The sequence below is a fragment of the Myxine glutinosa genome, chromosome 5 (assembly GCF_964187855.1).
Source record: "Myxine glutinosa chromosome 5, kmMyxGlut1.1, whole genome shotgun sequence".
In the NCBI taxonomy this organism is placed as follows: Eukaryota; Metazoa; Chordata; class Myxini; order Myxiniformes; family Myxinidae; genus Myxine; species Myxine glutinosa.
In genome coordinates, this window is record NC_136265.1 from 88,098,844 (window position 1) to 88,124,011 (window position 25,168).

Consider the following 25,168-nt stretch of genomic DNA (forward strand, 5'->3'; position numbering starts at 1 on the left):
GTTCAAACTATCTAATGATACAAATGCTCTTCTTTGAAACCTGTAATACAGGTGATTCAGTCCTACTTCCCAGTGTGATGAACATGAACTGAATTCCCACGGACATGTTCCAGAGGAATGTTGTTGTTCCATCCGATTTTATTTAAAGTGGTTTCTTATTTATCACCTGAAAGTTATTGATGTCCGGAAACTGTCTGCATATCAGCACACCTGTGGCATGGATTACCTGTCAGCACAAGTACTCCTTCATACACATCCCCTGTGCTTGTGTTTGAGGCCTTCTCACCATTGAATGTCTTCATCATAAAATTGCGGAACAGGCCCAGATTTTACATAAATATCGAGACTTTTTAATGTTTTATATGCAGCCAAATCAACGTTCACATCAACATGTTGTACAATTTACAGTATTGTCTTCGGACATGCAATTTTGTTTTTTGGGGGGAGGGAAGGGGGGTCACAGGGTGTGCGTTGGTGTGTGGTGAAAGTTTAAAGTTCTGTAACTGATTTAAGCAGAAGATAAGGCCTCAAGTATGGAGGTACTTCACATATTGGCACTTTGTCAGATCAAGGTACGCAGAGTGGACTAAACATCAGGAAGAGTGGTATGTTTCCCTCCTCTCTGAAGGTTCACCCACCATGTACGCTCAAGTTGGCTGTGAGAAGGATTCCTGTCATGTGCAGCCGGAATCGGAACAGCCGACAGTGCTGGTGTGTGGAATGAAGATTGAGGAGCTGGAAGGATTTCCTGAGATTCTGCAGATAAAAATCGAGGATGTGAACTCGTTTGGTCTGGAGGAAGAGGAGGAGCAATGTGACAAGCCGAATGGTGAGTTGTGTGATTGACATCACTTCCAATGAGGTCTGTGTTGGTTTCATGTGCTTTTTTTTGTGTTATTGAAAAAGGCTCCTGAAGCATCTTGAGCAGAAAGGAACGGAATAAAATGGAAAGTTCCCCCATATATTCCTGCAGGTGGCACAAGAACTGCCAGCAGCCCTCTTCTGGTGAAACTGCCAAAATCAAGACTCTCTGCTCACCTTCACTCTTTCATTCCTCTTTTCTCCTGCCTCTGAAATAACTCCATCACTCTCTTCAATCCCTCTGCTCTCTCCAGGTCTTAAAAACAGCTGTTCGCCACCATCCCTTTGTCTTCCCCCATCCAAAACCTTGATCTTTTCTACCCCCATTAAAACACCCCAAATTCGCAATGTTGGGGTCGCTTGGGGTGGAAAAGATCATGGTTGGATTGAGCATGATCCGAGATTGTGATGAACAGCTGTCTTGAAGATTTAGAGGGAAGAATGAGATTGAAGAGAATGTGGAAGTTGTTTCCACAAGTGGTTAAAAAAGGGGAACGAAAGGGTGAAGGCGAACAGGTTTCCTGTATTTTGGGAATTTCACCAGTGGGGTGTTGCTGTGGGACGTGTTCCCTGCAGAACTGCAGAAACCTGGGGGGAGGAGGGGAGAGAGGGTGATGGGGTGGGGGGGGGGCACAACGCATGGAAAGAGCAGACCAGAAAGGAGACAGGATAAGAAAGTCACACCACTCACCTGTCTGTCGTGAATGTGATAGGCCCATACAGGGGCGTTGATCGCTATTGAAAAGTTGGGGAGACATTTTCTGGGAAAATTGTTTTGAAGTTGCTGTGAAGAAGATGACGATGTTTTTTTGTCATTTTCATGAATTTGATATAATCTAATACATAGTGGCCAATTTGAAATGTGATATAAAATTTAAAATTGAATTGACGATATATCACGAAGTTGGAAGACTTCCTCTGAGGGAATGACACACAATTCCTCGAAAAAGAAAATCGACCAAGATACAACCTATGAAGGTACCTGCCAATCCATCACCTGTGGAGGATTTCACATCACATAACACTGTGTGTACCCTGGTCCCAGTGTGTACCCTGGATAAGAATAGGTTCGCCGTATCCCTGCGTGTCGTAAGAGGCGACTAAGAGGGTTGGCGTCAGGAAGGGCATCCGGCCATAAAAAAAAACATTGCCTCAAAAAGAGAACCATTAATAATTACAACTACATATGGGCAGGGAACAGCCCGAAGTGGAGATCGGTTTCTGAGGTTTAGGACATGGAATCCAGGGACAATGACAGGGAGATCAGGAGAAGTGGTGGAAGTATTGGTCAGAAGAAGAGTGGACATATGTTGTGTGCAAGAGACAAGATGGAAGGGAAGTGGTGTGAGAATGGTGAAGGGTAGGCATGGACAGAAATACAAGTTTGTGTGGCAAGGGTGCCTGGAGGGCGTGAATGGTGTTGGTGGCCTGTTTTCTGAGGAGTTTGTAGACAGTGCGGTGAGTGTGACTAGAGTGAGTGATAGGTTGATGATGGTGAAAATGATGATTGGAAAGCTCTTGGTGAACGTCATCTCGGGATATGCTCCGCAGGTTGGTCGAAGCGATGAAGAGAAGGACACGTTCTGGAGTGCGATAGAGAAGCTGATGGAAAACGTGAAAGATGAGGAAGTTGTTGTGGTAGGAGGAGACCTAAATGGACATGTGGGAAGGAGTATGGATGGTTTTGACGGAGTTCATGGGGGTTACGGATATGGTGTGAGAAATGGAGAAGGTGAAAGGATTTTGGAGTTTGCTGATGGAGATGATTTGTTGATTTGTAATACTCAGTTCCAGAAAGAGGATAATAAGCTTGTTACATACACGTCAGGTGGGTCGACGACAACCGTTGACTACCTGATGGTGTGTAGGCGAGATAGGGGGCACCTCCGGGACACAAAGTTGATCCCGGGGGAGGAGGCTGCTTCACAGCACCACTTGGTTGTCTGCGTTGTAAGGGTGAAAGGTGCGAGGAGAGCTCGGCGGGTGAAGTACCAACCGAGAATGAAGGTGTGGAGGTTGAAAGAGGTGACAGTGAGGGAGGCATTAAAAGAGAGGCTGAGTAGGGTCGAGGATGATGTGATTGAGCTTGAAAGTGGTTGGATGTCAATGAAAGCTAGTCTGTTGGGAGCCGTTGGTGAGGTATGTGGATGGACAAAAGGACCACCGAGGCACTCGGAAACATGGTGGTAGGATGATGAAGTTGGAAAGAGGATTGAGGAGAAGAGGAAGAAGTTCAAGGAGTGGCAGAAGGCGACGGGTACGGGAGCAGAAACAGCAGAGCCTGAATGTTATAAGGCAGCCAGGAAGGCTGCAAAGAAAGAGGTAGCAAAGGCGCAGGAGGCATGGAGGAAAATGTTCGGAGAACGCTTGGATTCGGAAGAGGGTCAGAGAGCAGTATTCAGGATTGCAAAGCAGATTGTGAAAGAGAGGTGTGATGTGATGGGGGTGAGTTGCTTGAAGGATGAAGTGGGATAAATCGTTGTCGACCCAGATGGAATTAAAGGAAGATGGAAAAGATATATGGAAATGCTGTTGAATACAGAGAATGAATGGGATGGCAACATAGAGAGTAACCCAGTTTTCGGACCGGCAGAGAAGATAACTGAGAAGGAAGTTGAGGAAGCGATAAATGCAATGAAGGGTAGAAAAGCGGGAGGGCCGACAGGAGTTGTGCGAGATATGTTGAAGGCAGCAGGAAGTTGGGATGTGAAGAGAATGACAGAGATCTGTAATCTGGTGGTGAAAGAAGGCCGCATTCCAGTGGATTGGGAACTGAGTACCCTCGTCCCTATATACAAGGGGAAAGGTGACCCTCTGGAGTGTTGCTCGTACCGAGCGATAAAGTTATTGGAGCATGGAATGAAGGTATTGGAAAGGGTGTTGGAGAGGAGGATAAGGAAGAAAGTGAAGATCGACGAAATGCAGTTTGGATTCGTGCCAGGAGGAGGAACGACAGATGCGCTTTTCATTGTGAGGCAGTTGCAGGAGAAGTACATGGAGAAGAGGAAGAAGTTGTTTCTTGGGTTTGTTGATCTGGAGAAAGCATTCGATCGGGTTCCACGCAAAGTATTGACATGGGCATTGAGGAAGTTAGGAGTGAAGGAATGGTTGATCAGAGTAGTGATGGCAATGTACAAAAGAGCGCGCACAGCTGTAAGGACGAAGGACGGGAACAGTGGTGAGTTTGAGGTGAAGGTGGGAGTGCATCAGGGATCGGTACTAAGTCCACTACTATTTGTAGCTGTGATGGAGGTGCTGGCTCAGAACGTAAAGGAGGGTTTACCATGGGAGTTGTTGTATGCAGATGATCTGGTGTTGATTGCGGAAAGTATGGATGGACTGAAGGAAAAGATGAACACGTGGAAGGAATGTATGGAGACAAAAGGTCTGAAGGTGAATATCGGAAAGACGAAGGTGATGGCAAGTGGTAAAGCATGTGGTGAGGTGGAAAGAACTGGGAAGTGGCCCTGTGCTATGTGCAGAAAGGGTGTCGGAGTGAACTCCATTCAATGTATAATGTGCGCTGAGTGGGTTCATCAAAAATGTAGTGGTCTGAGAGGGTCATTAACCAGTGTGGCAGCTACATTCAAATGTAAGGTGTGCACAGAGGGAGCTGCAGATGGAGGAAATGTTGAGTTGGATCTTGGAGACGGCGTGAAGCTGGAAGGTGTGAAACATTTTGCTACCTCGGAGACATGCTGAATGGAGAAGGTGGAATAGACTCGGCAATGGTTGCTCGAGTGAGATGTGCATGGAAGAAGTTTCGGGAACTGAATGCCGTGCTGACGAGGAGGGGAGGTGTCGTTGAAGCTGAAGGGAAAGGTGTATGCTGCATGTGTGAGAAGTGTTGATTGATGGGAGCGAGACATGGGTAATGAACGTAGAGCAGCAACAAAGGTTGGAAAGGGTGGAAATGCGAATGGTTCGACGGATGTGCGGAGTATCGTTGAGAGAGAGGAAGCCAAATGATGAATTGCGAAAGATGATGGGAATAGAGCCTGTGATTGATGCTGTGAAGAGGAACAGGTTGAGATAGTTTGGTCATGTGTTGAGGAAGGATGAAAGTGACTGGTTGAGAAGAGTGATGGAAATGAATGTAGAAGGAAGTAGAAGACGCGGAAGGCCGAGAAAGACTTCGCTATAGATGGTGGAAGAAGAAATGCGGGCAAGGGGGTTAACAAGGAGAGATGCAGAAAATATGGCAAAATGGAGAAGATTGTCATGGGACCGCAAGGCTAACCCCCGCTCTAGCAGGGAAAATGGCCTTTTAAAATGCATGTTGTTGTTGTTGTTGTTGTTGTTGTTGTATAACACTCATTAATCCTTTGTGTGCTGCATCTTGTTTGTTTGTTTTCAAAATTTTCATATAAAAACTACTGTTACAGACGCAGTTGTGGATGTTGGTTTACCGAGCGGTTTGGTATGACCGCGTCTGCACGTTTACCCGATTTTACTCGAACGTTGGCCGAGTCGCGCTACGCTAAATCAATTGAGGAAAAGGACACAACGGCTGGGTTAAAATGACACGACACCAAGGGTTCAGTTCTCAAGACCTCCGGAGGAGGTTATAATATTGCGGAAGGTCAGATTACAGGGATGAGAGAGACAGCATAGTAAGGCAGGCACTTAATTACGGTCTTCTAATAGCCCCGACAGACGACAGATAAACAGGTCAAAACTGACTCACACGGGGATTGATGGCAAGGAAAGCGGGTAGTCGATGGCTCAAGGTGCACCTTGGCTCAGGGACAGGGTACAGTACGGTCCAGTAGATGCAGGGAGGTCACAGCGCTCGGAGGTCGCGACTGGTTCTTTCCTCTTCAAGCTCGGGGCGCATCTGACGTCACGTCCGGTAAGTGGCTGCGTATATCCGGCGGGGAGTGACACGCCCTCGGCTCGTTAGCTCCGCCCCAGATGGAATCGGCCCGTTGCTTCTCATTGGGTGCGGGGGTTACCGGCTCCGCCCTTGACGAGGGGCCGACAGGCAGCCCCTTCTTGGTAACCCCGTCGGCGCACATGGGTAATGGCGGCTAACCGAGCCGGAGTGAGGACGCACACTCCCCGCGCCGCGCCGCCCCCAATCTCCTCTGTTGTTGTAGTTGTTGTTGTTGTTGTTGTTGTTGTTTCATGGGGAAGATGGGAGGAGGTAAGGGGAGGTCCTAAACTCACTACTGGTGCCATACAATCACATTCTGGTGCAACGAAGAGTCAGAATTAATGGAAACGAGTCCTTAACTGACATAGACTAAGAATAACTAGCAAGATGTCCGAAAGTTGTCTACGTGAGATGCGGTGGACCTGGGCACGACATTTAATGGGGGAAAAAGGGGAAGGTCGGTTCTACAGAGTGTTATTTACAGGCAATGGGACTAGGGAATGGGGGATTGGGGATAGTTGGGGAGTATTGGGGAAATAGGGGAATATTTACAAGCGGATATGGAGGCCAAATGCCATATCCGCAACATTGCACCCTTCTCTACCCTCGGGGCGTCCCGACCCGATAAATTTTTACCTATTTTAGTGTGGCACTCAGATGTAGTTCCCTCTACTATTAACTCTACCCTGAGTGCGACAGTTTTACAGATATTCACAAATGAGTAAATATGTCCCCCTGCGACGTTGCACCCTTCTCCTCACAGAAACACACCCACAGGATAACCGAATCCGGAAAGAATTCGCAAACTAAACATACAGCCGGTAGGGAGCATTATTTACAAGACTACGCTGATATTTACACTACGATCCAGGACCTGTTTTTGGAGGAACACATGCAGATGTTATGCATAGAGAGAGCACGCATGCCAGCATCGATACACCAACCCACGAGTGCTCTGTGGCCTTATGGCCTTTAATAATGTGCAGAGCACCCCATCCAAGCACCAAAAGCACCACCCCATCACACAGTCAGCACCATCCGGTGCAGTCACCATTGTTCATTAAAATAAAAACAACAACCCCTAACCCTGCAGGTGTCTCTTGCTCTTCGTGTGGTGCACTTGGCCTTCTGGCTTCTTTAAAAATAAAGAAAGGCGCCAACCGCGTCCATTTCTGTATTGTGGCCTTCAGGGTTGTCAACTAAAAGTGGTTCACCTGTATGGCATAGGTGCCACGTTGACCCATAGGTCCATCCACGGGTGGTGCTTGGCCGCAAAAGAACTGCGGTCCATTGTGGGTGGCCACCAAAATTGCGGTCCATATGGTGTATCGATCCAGGCAGCAAGCAGCGAAAGTGCAGGCCCACAACTGCGTAGCCAGCACCTCTCTCTCCTCTCTCTCTGCCCCAAAGCCAGATCCTCGGAGGTGGGAGACAAAAGAAGCAGACAAGTGAGTAAGGTGGTAAGGGCGCAAAAGTGCACGCAATGTAAGGTAATGCACACTGGGGGCACATGGGAACCAGGTGAGACAGGTACGTTCCTACCGTACGCCCCCCCCCCCCCCCCACCAGGTAACCTACATGGCCCCTCCCTTACCCCTTACTGTATCCACAAAACACAACACTACCCATAAACATCTATTTTACAAATCAACAAACATCCCTACTGTCTTCCCCGTTCCTCCCATAAACCAAATTCGTCTTCTCTCCCTCCTAACCAATCAAATTTGCCATTTTCAACTCTCATCAAAATTTGCCATCTCCAACTGAACATCAAAATTTGCCATTACCAATTCATCATCAGTCCCTCCTAAGGAGAGAGAGATGGAATCACCCCAATGTCTCATCCACGTCGTGATGCGTCTCACCAATCCACAGCAATCTCATTTTTCCTGCAACAGAACAAAGGAAACACAGGTGTGGAGTCATCATCATCACCTCAGGTAAGTGGCTGCGTATGGTGCGACAGGTTCATCAATCCTAACTACTTCCTAAATGACTTTAACAACTTTACATTACCCGGGGTCTTTCTCCGGCCAAACCATTGGCCCTCTTACACTATGGGTTCTAAAAACCAATTCCCATTGGCCAAACTGTGGTGCTTTTCAATTTGGGGTCTCACTCCCCCGATTCATCTCCCGGTGCCCTCGCACAATTTCTGGGCTGCGGCGTGCACCTCTCCCAGTGGGTCTACCCACCTGCACACCTCCACCACTGCAGTTGCCTCCGAGCTTACCTGCTCCTTACCCTAACCTAACTACCTGGGGAAGGCCCTCTGGCGCTCTCCCCACTCGGTGCCCTCTCTGGCACTGGGCCACCCGGGTCCGTCCTCCGGATCCTCGGGCCCCACTGACACTAACGGCTCCCAGAGCCCACCTGCGGCCTCACCTGGCCGACATCCTCACAGTGGTGGAGTGCCCAACCAACTACACACACTAACAGGCTACACGCCCAGCCATTTCCACAACACTAGTGCACCCATCCACAACACCATTCTGCAACCGCACCACAAATGCCAATATCCAACCACAATTTACCTGTACCCTCTACCTAACACTTACACTACCCGCCCCGGGTATCCGTGATGGGGGTCCACTCTTCCCCCATTCACACCTTCGCACCATGCACACCACTCCGTACCACTTACTCCAACTCTCTCCACACACCTGTACTTGCACACCTGTGCTCTCACACCTGGTGCCACCTGCACCCTTCTCTCCCCAAGCGCATTCGCGCTGATCCACAACACTCATTACTCACACACTGTTCCACACACCTGTCCAGTTGCACACCTGTGCAATCACACCTGTTCAATTCTCACACACACGGCATCATCTCATCTAACTACTCCCCTCTGAAACTTGCGCTTCCCAGTCGTCCCTTTAAACTATTGCGCTCCCTCATCATTATAATCCACACTAATCTACCTGCGTCCCCACTACAGGTATCAGTCACTAACTAAACTTAACGTTACCTAATGTCATCTTCGCTAGATCCCTATCAATATAACCTAACCCACCCGGGCTAGTTTTCACTGCCATACACCCCATAAGCTATTGCTCCTTTGCCCCACCACCTCTGTGAGGGATGGTGGATTTGCCATCCCACCACATCGGGGGTCTCTCTCTACCAATTTTGCACATCAAATTTCAACAAATCAAAAATTTGCCAATCACTACCCATCATCTGCCAATCATTACTGCCCATCCTTTGCCAATCATCAAATTTTGTTTTTTTCTAATTTTGGGTCCAAAACACTAACCTCATCACCCAGTCTACTCACTAATGCCTCTCGGTGCGCCAATTCCCGTCCAAAGCCCGGCTTCGTAAAGCCGAGCAATGAATGCGGGTTGTTCTGTGCCAGCGGCTGGATGCGTCCGGCACTCGGTGCAGGGACGGGGGCTTACCCGGGCCGAGATCCCACGCACCATCTCGGCGTGGAGCCATCCAATGTCCCGATCTCGACCTGCCGGACTGCCTCAACAAAAAGTGGTCGCCATGACGACCCTTTCTATCGGGCTGCCCGCTCCGCCTAGTGGAGCACGGACGCGGCCGTTCAAAGCGAGGCCCAGCACGCACCGAGGGCCCGATTCGGCTAAAAGTCGCTCTAACCTCTAAACCGGTTACCGTCGATGCTTCACCTGGACGCTTACACCCCGCAGCCCGTTCCTTGCTCACACATCCAGCCGTGCCCATGCTCCTCGTACCTTTCCTTACACACCCAGGTACACCCATTCCACTCACAGCCTTGGTCACACACCTGACCACCGAACACTTTGGCACACATTCGTTGGTCGCACACCTCACCAACACACCTCTTCGCGCCCCCTCCTCTGTCACCTCCTCTGTGACAATCACAGGTGTGCTCTCATTCGCACACCCAACCACGTGCCTCACTACCAACTCCAGCGTGCATTCCCACTCACGCTCTACCATTCCAGGTGTGCATCCTTCCATCCCAGGTGTACATCCTCGCTCACCTGTCACAACCAACTCACTCTCCTTGTCACTCTCACTACTCTCACCTCCATTCTTGACAGCGCACTCACCCTTACTCTTGACAGCGCACTCTTTCCTCATGCACCTGTCCGTCGCACACCTTTCTCGCGCACACTCTCCCGTTACACCCTCTGTAACACTCACCACAGGTGTGCATTCTTCCTTGCCTTTGACAGCGCACTCTTTCCCCATGCACCTGTCCGTTACACACCTCTCTCGCGCACACTCTTGCGCACACTCTCCTGTCACACCCTCTGTAACACTCACCACAGGCGTGCATTCTTCCTTGCCTTTGACAGCGCACTCCTTCCCCATGCACCTGTCCGTCACACACCTTTCTCGCGCACACTCCTGCGCACACTCTCCCGTCACACCCTCTGTAACACTTACCACACCGCGCTTCCATGTGCTCCCTCGCACACGCGCTACGACCGACTCACTCTCGCCAGCACCCTCACTCCTTGGCACGCACTTTTTCCTCACACACCCCAGAGTCGGACTTTCTCGCACACCTCCTTTTTCGCACACCAGACCTTTCGCACACTTCACCAACGGCCTCTCACGAACACCCGGGTCTATCTCGACCCCCAAGCTTCTTAAATCCCCTGGCGCATCATACGCACGACCATATTGGTCACCACTTACACCGGGTCCTCTTCCTCTTCGCTTCTCCTCCATCACCTGCGAATCCCTCATCCGGTTAATGAGCACATCATCACGATCCAAACACAGACTTTGGACCAATTCTTTTACCTCCTCTTTTATCTCTTTCTCATCCTCTCTCCGTCGCTTCTTAATTTCGCTCACCCCTTCTTCCACTTCCTCTAATTTCTGTTTCACCTCCTTCATCTCCTCATGCGCCCCTTTAAGTTCTTCCTCTAACTCCACTTTATTTTTTTCTATGTGCTCCCGCACCTCCCGCTCTTTAACCTCCATCACCTCTACCACCTTGTTCATTTTCCTCGTCAGGTCCTCATGTACCGTCTGACACTCTTTTTTAATTACCCCTACGTCCTTTTTCATCTCTTTCTGCGTCGATTTTAAACCCTCTATTACCGCTGTGTTCTTCTTTACCTGGTCCCCCAACTCCTTTTGTCCCACCGTCAGTTGTTCTACTCCCAGCGTCAACTCCTCTATACCCCCTTGCAATTTTACAGTCCCCTTTCTCACCTCCTTCTCCATGCGCTCCTTACAGTGCCTCACCTCCTCGCGCACTCCTCCGACCTCCTCACTCACTCCTCTTCTGATCTCCTCTCCCATCACTTGCATCTCCTGCCCAGATGCCACCCTCATCTGCTCCATTTCCTCCCTGTGAGCATCCAGTTTGGTTTCTACCCCCATTCTGACCCCCTCTATCTGCTGCCCCATTTGTTTAACTTCCCTTTCCGCTTGGTCCCTCATGTCCCTCAATTTGCCTTCCATTCTGTTTTCTAACCCCTCTAACCCCTGTTGCATCCCTTCCATTTGATTCTCTTGGGCGGCCATTCTGTTTTCTACCCCCATTAACCCATTTCTCACCTCTTTTATCCCGTTGTCTAACTCCTCAAAATTATTGTCTAACTTCCCAAATTTCTTGTCTAACTCCTCAAAATTATTGTCTAACTTCCCAAATTTCTTGTCTAATCCCTTAAAATTATTGTCTAACCCCTCACCGGTACCCCTCGCTTCGTCCCTCATTACCCCCATTTGGTTTCCCATTACCCCCCAATTGCTCACACTGAGCCCTCGCTTCGTCCCTCATTACCCCCATTTGGTTTTCTAATCGCTCACTCATTTGTTCCATAAGGGCCCTCATTTGCAGGAGGAAAAGGTTCGAATCCACCAGGGGCGCTGCCACGGTCGCGGGCGCGGTGACCAGCGAGGCGCCATTTTGCGCGCCCGCTACGTCGGGCGCAACGACGCTATTTTGTGCGTCTGCTACCCTCACTGCTTCGCTCTCCTCACGTCCCTCAATTTGGTCCTGGACCGACCCTGCCTCACTCTCCCCTACCGGACCCCAGCCGACTTGGTCTGCCATAGCGCGACTTTCAAAATTCGGGTTTTTATATTTGGTAAAACACAATCGAATTTCGCCGTTATAATTTCGAGCGCGGGAAACGCGCTCCGGATCGAATTCTACCTCCCAACACCAATTGTTACCCTAGTGGTACAATTGGTGTTCCAAAATTTGGGCCTAATAAATTTAGTCCCAGGTCCGAATCCCACTCCTGACACCAAATGTTACAGACGCGGTTGTGGATGTTGGTTTACCGAGCGGTTTGGTATGACCGCGTCTGCACGTTTACCCGATTTTACTCGAACGTTGGCCGAGTCGCGCTACGCTAAATCAATTGAGGAAAAGGACACAACGGCTGGGTTAAAATGACACGACACCAAGGGTTCAGTTCTCAAGACCTCCGGAGGAGGTTATAATATTGCGGAAGGTCAGATTACAGGGATGAGAGAGACAGCATAGTAAGGCAGGCACTTAATTACGGTCTTATAATAGCCCCGACAGACGACAGATAAACAGGACAAAACTGACTCACACGGGGATTGATGGCAAGGAAAGCGGGTAGTCGATGGCTCAAGGTGCACCTTGGCTCAGGGACAGGGTACAGTACGGTCCAGTAGATGCAGGGAGGTCACAGCGCTCGGAGGTCGCGACTGGTTCTTTCCTCTTCAAGCTCGGGGCGCATCTGACGTCACGTCCGGTAAGTGGCTGCGTATATCCGGCGGGGAGTGACACGCCCTCGGCTCATTAGCTCCGCCCCAGATGGAATCGGCCCGTTGCTTCTCATTGGGTGCGGGGGTTACCGGCTCCGCCCTTGACGAGGGGCCGACAGGCAGCCCCTTCTTGGTAACCCCGTCGGCGCACATGGGTAATGGCGGCTAACCGAGCCGGAGTGAGGACGCACACTCCCCGCGCCGCGCCGCCCCCAATCTCCTCTGTTGTTGTAGTTGTTGTTGTTGTTGTTGTTGTTTCATGGGGAAGATGGGAGGAGGTAAGGGGAGGTCCTAAACTCACTACTGGTGCCATACAATCACATTCTGGTGCAACGAAGAGTCAGAATTAATGGAAACGAGTCCTTAACTGACATAGACTAAGAATAACTAGCAAGATGTCCGAAAGTTGTCTATGTGAGATGCGGTGGACCTGGGCACGACATTTAATGGGGGAAAAAGGGGAAGGTCGGTTCTACAGAGTGTTATTTACAGGCAATGGGACTAGGGAATGGGGGATTGGGGATAGTTGGGGAGTATTGGGGAAATAGGGGAATATTTACAAGCGGATATGGAGGCCAAATGCCATATCCGCAACACTACATTTAAAAAAAAATCTTTTAAGAGTATGAAAACACCTCTGCATGTGACGCAAGATGCCTGCATTTTATAAAAGTTACTTTTTCCAGATTTCTTTGTGAAAGTGGAGGTGAAAGCTGAGCATGACATTGATGTACATCTGGATCGACCCGAACCCAATGATACCAAAGCTTCTTTCCTCAAGAACCATCCTCATGAAGGTTTCTGTCAATGTCGATACATTTTGATTCAAACAGTTTGATGATGAACTCTGGTGTTAAGAAAAAAATAACATGACGTTATGATTTCATTGCTTTGAGAAATAACCACGATGGTAAATCAATTTCTCAAACATCAATTATCACCTTTATCAACAACACAACAACAACATGCATTTTAAAGGCCATTTTCCCTGCTAGAGCGGGGTTAGCCTTGTGGTCCCCATGACAATCTCCTCCATTTTGTCCTATTTTCTGCATCTCTCCTTGTTAACCCCCTTGCCCACATTTATTCTTCCAACATCTTTAGCCAAGTCTTTCTCGGTCTTCCCCGTCCTCTACTTCCTTCGACATTCATTTCCATCACTCTTCTCAACCAGTCACTTTCATCCTTCCTCAACACATGACCAAACCATCTCAACCTATTCCTCTTCACAGCATCAATCACAGGCTCTATTCCCATCATCTTTCGCATTTCATCATTTGTCTTCCTCTCTCTCAACGATACTCCGCACATCCGTCGAACCATTCACATTTCCACCCTTTCCAACCTTTGTTGCTGCTCTACGTTCATTACCCATGTCTCGCTCCCATAAATCATAACACTTCTCACACATGCAGCATACACCTTTCCCTTCAGCTTCAACGACACTCCCCACATCATCAGCACGCCACTCAGTTCCCGAAACTTCTTCCATGCACATCTCACTCGAGCAACCGTTACCGAGTCTGATCCACCTTCTCCATTCAGCATGTCTCCGAGGTAGCAAAATGTTTTCACACCTTCCAGCTTCATGCCGTCTCCAAGATCCAACTCAACATTTCCTCCATCTGCAGCTCCCTCTGTGCACACCTTACATTTGAATGTAGCTGCCACACTGGTGAATGACCCTCTCAGACCACTACATTTTTGATGAACTCACTCAGCGCACTTTGTACACTGAATGGAGTTCAGTCTGACACCCTTCCTACACATAGCACAGGGCCACTTCCCAGTTCTTTCCACCTCACCACATGCTTTACCACTTGCCATCACCTTCGTCTTTCCGATATTCACCTTCAGACCTTTTGTCTCCATACATTCCTTCCACGTGTTCATCTTTCCCTTCAGTCCATCCATACTTTCCGCAATCAACACCAGATCATCTGCATACAACAACTCCCACGGTAAACCCTCCTTTACGTTCTGAGCCAGCACCTCCATAACAGCTACAAATAGTAGTGGACTTAGTACCGACCCCTGATGCACTCCCACCTTCACCTCAAACTCACCACTGTTCCCGTCCTTCGTCCTTACAGCTGTGCGCGCTCTTTTGTACATTGCCATCCCTACTCTGATCAACCATTCCTCCACTCCAAACTTCCTCAATGCCCATGTCAATACTTTGCGTGGAACCCGATCGAATGCTTTCTCCAGATCAACAAACCCAATAAATAACTTCTTCCTCTTCTCCATGTACTTCTCCTGCAACTGCCTCACAATGAAAAGTGCATCTGTCATTCCTCTTCCTGGCATGAATCCAAACTGCATTTCGTCGATCTTCACTTTCTTCCTTATCCTCCTCTCCAACACCCTTTCCAATACCTTCATTCCATGCTCCAATAACTTTTTCGCTCGGTACGAGCCACACTCCAGAGGGTCACCTTTCCCCTTGTATAGAGGGACGAGGGTACTCGGTTCCCAATCCACTGGAATGCGGCCTGCTTTCACCACCAGATTACAGATCTCTGTCATTCTCTTCACACCCCAACTTCCTGCTGCCTTCAACATATCTCCCACAACTCCCGTCGGCCCTCCCGCTTTTCTACCCTTCATTGCTTTTATCGCTTCCTCAACTTCCTTCTCAGTTATCTTCTCTGCTGTTCCTAAAACTGGGTTACTCTCTATGTTGCCATCCCATTCATTCTCTGTATTCAACAGCATTTCCATATATCTTTTCCATCTTCCTTTAATTCCATCTGGGTCGACAACGATTTGTCCCACTTCATCCTTCAAGCAACTCACCCCCATCACATCACACCTCTGTTTCGCTATCTGCTTTGCAATCCTGAATACTGCTTTCTGACCCTCTTCCGCATCCAAGCGTTCTCCGAACATTTTCCTACATGCCTCCTGCGCCTTTGCTACCTCTTTCTTTGCAGCCTTCCTGGCTGCCTTATAACTTTCATGCTCTGCTGTTTCTGCTCCCGTACCCTTCGCCTTCTGCCACTCCTTGAACTTCTTCCTCTTCTCGTCAATCCTCTTTCCAACTTCATCATCCCACCACCATGTTTCCGAGTGCCTCGGTGGTCCTTTTGTCCATCCACATACCTCACCAACGGCTCCCAACAGACGAGCTTTCATTGACATCCAACCACTTTCAAGCTCAACCACATCATCCTCGACCCGACTCAGCCTCTCTTTTAATGCCTCCCTTACTGTCACCTCTTTCAACCTCCACACCTTCATTCTCGGTTGGTACTTCACCCGCCGAGCTCTCCTCGCACATTGCACCCTTTCGTCGCAGACAACGAAGTGGTGCTGTGAAACAGCCTCCTCCCCCTGGATCACCTTTGTGTCCCGGAGGTGCCCCCTATCTCGCCTACGCACCACCAGGTAGTAAACGGTTGTCGTCAACCCACCTGACGTGTATGTAACAAGCTTATGAACCTCTTTCTGGAACTGAGTATTACAAATCAACAAATCAGCTCCATCAGCAAACTCCAAAATCCTTTCACCTTCTCCATTTCTCACACCATATCCGTAACCCCCATGAACTCCGGCAAAACCATCCATACTGCTTCCCACATTTCCATTTAGGTCTCCTCCTACCACAACAACTTCCTCATCTTTCACGTTTTCCATCAGCTTCTCTATCGCACACCAGAACTTGTCCTTCTCTTCATCGCTTCGACCAACCTGCGGAGCATATCCCGAGATGACGTTCACCAAGAGCTTTCCAATCATCATTTTCACCATCATCAACCTATCACTCACTCTAGTCACACTCACCACACTGTCTACAAACTCCTCAGAAAACAGGACACCAACACCATTCACGCCCTCCAGGCACCCTTGTCACACAAACTTGTATTTCTGTCCCTGCCTACCCTTCACCATTCTCACACCACTTCCCTTCCATCTCGTCTCTTGCACACAACATATGTCCACTCTTCTTCTGACCAATACTTCCACCACTTCTCCTGATCTACCTGTCATTGTCCCTACATTCCATGTCCCAAACCTCAGAAACCGATCTCCACTTCGGGCTGTACCCTGCCCATATGTAGTTGTAATTGTCATGGTTCTCTTTTTGAGGCAATGTTTTTTTTTTATGGCCCGATGCCCTTCCTGACGCCATCTGGATTAATTTAGACAACCACCAGAAAATATCTTTCAAGGTTCCATTCGATATAAATGGAACAGCACAGGTACACGTTTGACCCAATATCACAACAGGCCTGACACTGGCTCGGAACAATGAAATTTCACACGAACTAAAATTCAAACTCAACGACTCAAACTTAAACAGCAAATATGTCTGCCTCCCCTCACCAACCTAACTCACAGTTTCCCTGTAATCACGGACAAGCTGGAGCTTCTCTTCACTGCCCTTGCTCTCCTCTTTCTGTTCAATTGAGCTGATGATCCTCCAAGATGCGCGCCGTGCTCCAATAACGTTGTTGTAGGCCACCGAAAGCAAGTTTCACTCCTCTACAGACAGCTCTGTATCCATTCTGGCAACAAGTTTCATGTTCTCCACCATTTCATCATAGCGCTCGGCTTGCTCGGCCAGCTTGGCCTGGTAAACGATCTCGTCTCGGGCCACCATGGCGGCAAATTGACTGAGCGAGGGACGCTCTCGAGCCGCTTGTGTCGGCGGGAAAGGCACCAGGAAACACCCAGCGATGGCCGTCTGACGTCAGCCCACCCAATTATCACCTTTATCATTATACATAAAATATTTTAACCAACAATAATATACCTTGTTGTATCCCATTGTTCTTAATTTGTACTATCGTCAATTCCGATTTAATATTAATTGGACACCTTTTATTAGCACCTATTATTATTTCACCAGTGGGGTCACACGTGGGAATCCCATGGGCATGGACGTCTGTGACATTTGGACATATTGAGGTAGATGCTGCATCTGCACATTCCGTTTTACAAAATGATTCCTGGCAATTTATCAGATCCACAAATGATGTAATCTACACAATGTATTTCATTCTGATAATATGTGAATGCATGTGTGTGCACATCGGAAATACAGCTTGAAATATGTAATTACATCTCAAGTAAAATGTGACTTCAAGAGCTCAAATCCTCTACTTCCCGCCCCCATCCCTCCCACATCACGCACATTGCACTGGGGAGTGGGTCACACACGGGGGAGAGTGGGTCACACACGGGGGAGAGTGTGGGGTCGCTTTACTCATCTACCCTCATTCTTTTCCAACTCCTCCTCACCCCTCCCCTCCTCCCCCAGTCTCCTCTCCCCCTCCCCCAGTCTCCTCTCCCCCTCCCCCTGTCTCCTCTCCCCTTCCCCCAGTCTCCTCTCCCCCTCTCCCATTCTTCTCTGCCCCTCCCCATTCTTCTCTGCCCCTACCCAGTCTCCTCTCCCCCTCCCCCAGTCGCCTCTCCCCCTCCTCCAGTCGCCTCTCCCCCTCCCCCAGTCTCCTCTCCCCCTCCTCCAGTCTCCTCTCCCCCTCTCCCAGTCTTCTCTCCCCCTCCCAAGTCTCCTCTCCCCCCTCACTCCGGCAGTTGTTCCAATCGAGCAGGTTCGGCAAATATTAGAGGTAATTGAACTTTTCTCTTGGAGCAACACAGTGTAAATCTGCCCCCTTGTCCTGTTCATTAATTAGTGAATTGTTTTGCAGAACAGTACATGCATGGTGACGTCATCGTAATTGGCACCGCAATGATTATCTTCAACATTATTATCCGATACTTCATCCGGATTCATTACAGTTGCTCTTGTATGTTTGCTGAACACACATTACTTTCCAATGTCTTTGTTGCTCAGCATCCCGTGCAAGTCTGCATACCTCCGCCAGGCTGAACAATTTAGGTTTTGGATCACACTTGCAGGTCAGATCTGGGTCCGAACCCGACTCAAAATTGAATTTGGTTGTTTTTGTCGCCTAACCAACACATCCACCTAGTTTATGTCGAAAATCGTCCACAACTTGAAATATCTTGCTGCATATATCGTGTTGCGGTTTTGAGTTTTGTACAATAAAGGTTAAATTTCCCCCTCATAGTTTAGTCACACAACAACATGTAGCCTCGCGATAGTTCAGTTATCTCTTCGTATTTGTGAGCATAGTCCTTTTCCTGTGTTAGTTTTGTGTTGAGTAGAATAATGAGAATTAGGTCCTTTTCATGGTTTCATTGCCTTCTGCCGCCTAGCCTGGTTGTGTTTTTTTTTTTTTTTTTTTTTTTTTTTTTTTGGTATACAACATCGAGGCTCGTGAAAGAGCTACCATTAATCACACAAAAACACAAACCGACACACAAAACACAAAAAACAAGGGGAGCGGCAGACAAGATGGGGAGAGAGGGAGAAGGACACAAAAGAGGGGGAAGAGGGGGAAGGACACAAACACAACATTTGAGAGCAGGGACATCGGGAGGACTTGGGGGGAGGTGGGAGAGGATTAAAACATATGAACACTGCAAGGACTCTGGGGTGAATTACCGGGGGTAGAAAAGATCAAGGTTTTCGATGGGGGACGATAAGAGATGGTGGTGAACAGCTGTTTTAAAGACCTGGAGGGAGGAGTGGGATTGAAGGGAGTGAGGGAGTTTGTTCCAGAGGCGGGAGAAAAGGGGAATGAAAGAGTGAAGGTGAGCAGAGAGCCTAGACTTTGGCAGTTTAACCATAAGAGGGTTGCAGGCAGATCTTGTGCGACCTGAAGGAATATTGGGGGGACAGAGCACAGAGAGAGCTGGGGGAGCAAGGCCAGAGAGGAGTCGGTAGAAGACAGAAAGACCACCAACCTGCCTGCGGTGAGTGAGTGAAAGGCCCTCGGCGTTGACTACATCGCAGGAGATTCCAATGATTCTGAAAGCTTTGGCTTCAACAGCGTGAAGCCGAGCAAGGTGTGAGGCAGGAGCACCAGCCCAGAGGGGGGAACAGTATTCCATTGAGCTGCAGATGAAAGCCTTGTATGTGGTGAGGAGCTCAGGTGTGCCAAGGAAGGACTTCGCACGACGGAGGATGCCCAGTCGGCGACTGGCTTTGGAGGCCAGCTTGGAAATGTGGTTTTCCCAAGAAAGATCATGGCAGATAGTGAGACCCAAAAGCTTGAGCGACAGAACATCTTGGAGAGGATTGTTGAGAAAGTAGATGGGAGGGTTGTCCAGTCGGTCCTTTCGGAGAGACATTGTAAGAGTGTGAGATTTGTCAGGATTGAAAGGCATGTTCCACTTGTTTGACCAGTCTGTGATTTTGTCCGGGTCTGCAGAGAGTGAGGAGGCTGCAGACTGCCGATCTGAGGGATGAGGAATGGAGCGACAGAGAGTAGAGTCGTCAGCAAAGAGATAGAGAGGATTTTCAAGAGAGTCAGAGAGATCATTGATGAAGACCAGAAAAAGCACAGGGCCCAGAACACTACCTTGGGGAACTCCAGCCTGAACAGGAAGAGGAGATGAGAGAAACCCATTCAGGGCCACACGTTGACTACGACCAGAGAGGAAGTCCGCCAGCCATGCGTGGAGATTTCCATGGATACCAAAGGAGGAGAGTTTGGAGAGCAGAGCAGGGTGCCAGACCGTATCGAAGGCACGTGAAATGTCAAGGGACACAGCTCTAATTTCCTGTTTGGCATTGAGGACCTCCATCCATTGTTGAGAAAGCAGAAGCAGCATGTCCAGAGTAGAGTGACCAGGTCTGAAACCAAATTGATGATCAGAGATCAAGCCATTGGAGAAGAGGAAAGATTTAATATCTGAAGCAATGATGGATTCCATGACTTTGCTGATAATTGGGAGAAGGCTGATTGGTCTGTAGTTGCTGGGATCTGTTTTTGCACCTTTTTTGTGCAAAGCAGTGATGTTGGCTGATTTCCAAGCAGATGGCAGATGACCTTGAGCAAAAGAGAGGGTGAAGAGAACAGACAGAGGGAGTGAAAGAGCGGAAGAACATGATTTTAGAACCCGTGGGCTGATGCCATCAGGACCAGTTGCAGAATCAGAGTCGAGGGTTGACAGAAACTTTTCCACCTTGTCAGGAGGAAAGGACACAGAGTCCAGGAGCAGCTGGGTACGACTGGGTACGGTGGGTACAGAGAGGGATGGGTTTGGGACACAAGATTTAGAGGCAAACACAGAGTTGAGGCATTCAGCTTTTTCACGTGCGGAGTCAGCCGTTTGAGGTGAGGGAGGGGATGGAGGGGGAACAAACACCAGAAACAGATTTGACCAGACGCCACCAGGATTTGGAAGAGGGAGACAGATAAGAAAGAGAGTTCGGTCTTGAGAATGGTGAGATATTGTTTCCTGGCTCTCCTGAGGGTGGACACACTTGTTTCGGGCTTTGTGAAAGGAAATGAGATTTCCTTCCATTGGATTTGCTTTCCAGGAGACGAAAGCAAGTTGTTTCAGGGCAACAGCCTCACCACAAGATTCCGTGTACCATGGACGGGAGGAAGGGTATGACAACTGAAGACGAGATGGTGTTGGCTTTACGGTTGGGGGTGCCGACTTTGGATCCTAGGATCCTGGGTTCGAATCCCCGTCGATCACTGAATTAACGCCAGGGGGGTTGACTCAGCCTGTCATCCTTCCGAGGTCGGCACATTGAGTACCAGCTTGCTGGGATGAATGATCACGGTGTGTACCCCGGTTTAGAATAGGCACACCGCATCCCTGCGCATCGTAAGAGCGTGACCAAGGGTTGGCGTCAGGAAGGGCATCCGGCCATAAAAACATTGCCTCAAAACAGGGAACCATGATTGTCATGGGGCCCGCAAGGCTAACCCCTGCTCTAGCGGGGAAAAGTGGCCTTAAAAAAGAATCATTCATTCATTCATTGCCTTATGCCGCCTCCATTGCCTTATGCCTCTTTATGCTGCCTTTGGCTTTTTGGCGTGAGTTAACACGAGGCAGGCCTGGCAGGTCGGGTCGGGACCGAATGAGGGCGGCGAAGAAGCTGACGGTAAGCGCAAGCCGCCAATCAGGGCTCAAAGGGAGTAGCTGCGGCCATGCGTCACATGGCGTGGTTGGAACGTTCGAGAGGGCTCAGGGCGTGGTAATAAAACCCGTCACGCAAAGCCCCCGCCAGAGTTAGCAGTTGAGTGAGTGTAGTTTGGGCAGTGGAGTTCGGGGAGAGGTGAGCTTGTGCATTGAGCTATTGGAGAGGCGAGTATTGATGAGAGTTTCGAGATTGGAGAAAAGATGCACATGAACCAAGTATAAGCGCTCGTATTAAAGTGACGCTCGGTTGAGCTTGAGGTTGAGCCTCTATTGCATTGGGTTAGGCGGGTGATAGCGTGCCGGTGACTCAACGTGCTGTGGAAAGCCGCCGAGAGACTCGTACATCCCCTCTCACTTTCCTGCCTCATCATCTGCCCTTTTGTTTGAGAGACGCGCTGCGAGGATCCTTTTCTGCCACGTGGGCGACGTTCCTGGACGACCGAGGCAGTGCGTGAACACCATTCTACCTGCATTTCCCCTCTGTGAGTGTGATCGGGCCCGTGTCTGGGTATTAAGCATAAGACTGTTTAAGTTCTGCTCTGTGTCTGCTTTCTACCGACTTGTACATTGTGTAAATAATAGTAATTAAAACCTGTTATTCCTTTATTCGACCATCTCGTGTTTTCCATCATTGACTAAGCGTGGTACGAATAGAACCGCTCGAATCGGGTTCCAATACTAGAAAACAGCACGGACCCCGTGGTATGCAATCCGCTCGGTGTACTCGAATTACACATGGCTCGTGCGAGGCTTGCTTCCCCGCTTCCGTGGCGGCGCAGGTATTTAGGTACATGCGAGACTGGTCCCGAAACCCTACCTTGCGTTTGCCTGGAAGGTGCGTTTCAAGTCTCAGTTACGCCGGCCCAGAAAGAGCAAGGGGCTTAATCTCCCCTTGGTAAGGGTAGGAAGGGCAGTGGAAAACCACAACAATTGGTAGTCAGGAGTGTGGATTTGGAACCCTGGACAAAATTTTTGGACACCAAAATTCTCGAAATTACGAGCGACCGAAATTTAGTTATTAAATCCAAAATTTTGTATTCATACCATGGCTAGCCAAGGCGGTCGAATGCCAGTGGGGTTAGAAGATGGGGTAGATGACAAGGAAGAATTAATGACCCAGGACCCACAGGAAGAGCTGATAGACGAAGGGAGAATTGAAGAGGGGCCGGCAGCAGGGGAAGAAAATGGGGCGTCTCGCACGTGGCGGCGGACGCCGAGCCCGCTGTACCAACGAGGTTTGACCTGCAGCAGTTCATGACACAATGCCTGGCAACCCAGAATTAATTAATTTATTCGACCTTTACAATCTTTTTTTAATTTAAATTGAATTATGTACTTGAACACTGTGGAACAAAATCACTTTTTAATACTCCCAATAGTATCCAGTTTTATAGGACTTGGACATGTCAAATAGGTTGATGTATAAAGGTGGTCTATATGACTGCTTCCACAGCGCTAAACTTTGGGATTTTTTTTGATGATATTTGAAATCATTATTTTATGAAAATTGAAGTGTATCGTTGAACACTGCATGTGGGTATCATGTTCTATGAACTCTCGAGTTTACTTCATCAGTTTGCCTTTACAAATGCATGTGAAACAATCAATTTACAGTAATAGAAACAAGTGATCTATCACGGACAATTGGATGAATTTACCCTGAAGTATAAATGTCATGGGGAAAACCCAAACTTTTGCACAGTACTGTATATTTACATTAGGAATAGTTTTTTAAAAACTTTTTTTCAGTGTAACAAATACACATGTACTTGTTTACGTACGTCAGAATTATATTGTGAGTATTGAACAAAATCAGATTTTTTTGACAGGTCATGTGATGTATTTACAGGTGGATCCATTGAATCCACAAGGGAGACAGCACCTACTTTTATGAATAGCGAAGACATAGGCCCGCAGGACTCTCCAACTGAAACAAACAAGAGGACTTTTTACAAACACAACAAAATGAATAATGAAATGTTTGCACAAAATAATTTACACCAGGCTCACAAAGGAGAGAAAGATCAACGCCCATACAAATGCAAAACTTGTGGAAAATCTTTTAGTGACTCATCCAGCCTTAAAAGGCACATCAGCATTCACAATGATGAACGTCCATGCAAATGTACAACTTGTGGAAAATCTTTTAGTGACTCATCAAGCCTTAAAAGGCACATCAGCATTCACAATGATGAACGTCCATGCAACTGCACAAGTTGTGGAAAATCTTTTAGTGACTCATCCAGCCTTAAAAGGCACATGATGATTCACAATGATGAACGCCCATACGAATGCACAAGTTGTGGAAAATCTTTTAGTGACTTATCCAGCCTTAAAAGGCACATGATGATTCACAATGATGAACGCCCATACGAATGCACAAGTTGTGGAAAATCTTTTAATCGATCATCCACCCTTAAATCACACATGAGAATTCACAATGATGAACGCCCATACGAATGCACAATTTGTGGAAAATCTTTTAGTGACTTATCCAGCCTTAAAAGGCACATGATGATTCACAATGATGAACGCCCATACGAATGCACAAGTTGTGGAAAATCTTTTAATCGATCATCCACCCTTAAATCACACATGAGAATTCACAATGATGAACGCCCATACGAATGCACAATTTGTGGAAAAACTTTTAATGACTCATCCACCCTCAAATCACACATGAGAATTCACAATGATGAACGCCCATTCAAATGCACAATTTGTGGAAAATCTTTTAATCAATCATCCACCCTGAAAATACACATGAGAATTCATAATGATGAACGCCGATACGAATGCACAGTTTGTGGAAAATCTTTTCATGACTCATCCACCCTTAAAAGGCACTTGATGATTCACAATGGTGAACGCCCATACGAATGCACAAGTTGTGGAAAATATTTTTATCGACCATACACTCTGAAATTACACATGAGAATTCACAATGGTGAACGCCCATATGAATGCACAATTTGTGGAAAATCTTTCAATCGATCATCCAACCTTAAATCACACATGAGAATTCACAATGATGAACGCCCATACGAATGCACAATTTGTGGAAAAACTTTTAATGACTCATCCAACCTTAAATCACACATGAGAATTCATAATGATGAACGCCTATACAAATGCACAATTTGTGGAAAATCTTTTAATGACTCATCTTACCTAAAATCACACATTACAATTCATAATGATGAACGACGATACAAATGCACAACTTGTGGAAAATATTTTAACCAGTCATCGATCCTTAAAAAGCACATGAGTATTCACAATGATGAACGCCCATACAAATGTGCAAGTTGTGGAAAATCTTTTAATAGGTCATCCACCCTTAAAACACACATGAGAATTCACAATAGTGAACGCCCATACGAATGCACAACTTGTGGAAAATCTTTTAACCAGTCATCCATCCTTAAAAGGCACATGAGAATTCACAATGATGAACGCCCATACAAATGTACAAGTTGTGGAAAATCTTTTAATCAGTCATCCACCCTTAAAACACACATGAGAATTCACAATGGTGAATGCCCATATGAATGCACAAGTTGTGGAAAATCTTTTAATCGATCATCCATCCTTAAAATACACGTGAGAATTCACAATGGTGAACGCCCATACGAATGCACAGTTTGTGGAAAATATTTTAGTGACTCATCCAGCCTTAAAAGGCACATGAGAATTAACAATGATGAACGCCCATACGAATGCACAAGTTGTGGAAAATCTTTTAATCGATAA

At 47.9% G+C, this 25,168-nt stretch overlaps 2 protein-coding genes across 2 annotated transcripts in view; one reads left to right on the forward strand and one right to left on the reverse strand.

Moving 5' to 3' along the window:
- The window catches only part of LOC137428086 (uncharacterized), a 951,578-nt gene that overhangs the window by 350,558 nt on the left and 575,852 nt on the right, over window positions 1–25,168 (reverse strand). The gene's annotated exons all lie outside the window — the stretch shown is intronic.
- On the forward strand, window positions 640–25,168 carry LOC144892147 (uncharacterized). The gene is made up of 3 exons (XM_078777379.1): window positions 640–829; window positions 13,126–13,236; window positions 23,265–25,168. Exons 1-3 carry the CDS (start codon window positions 640–642, stop codon window positions 25,166–25,168), a joined length of 2,205 nt encoding a protein of 734 aa, XP_078633505.1.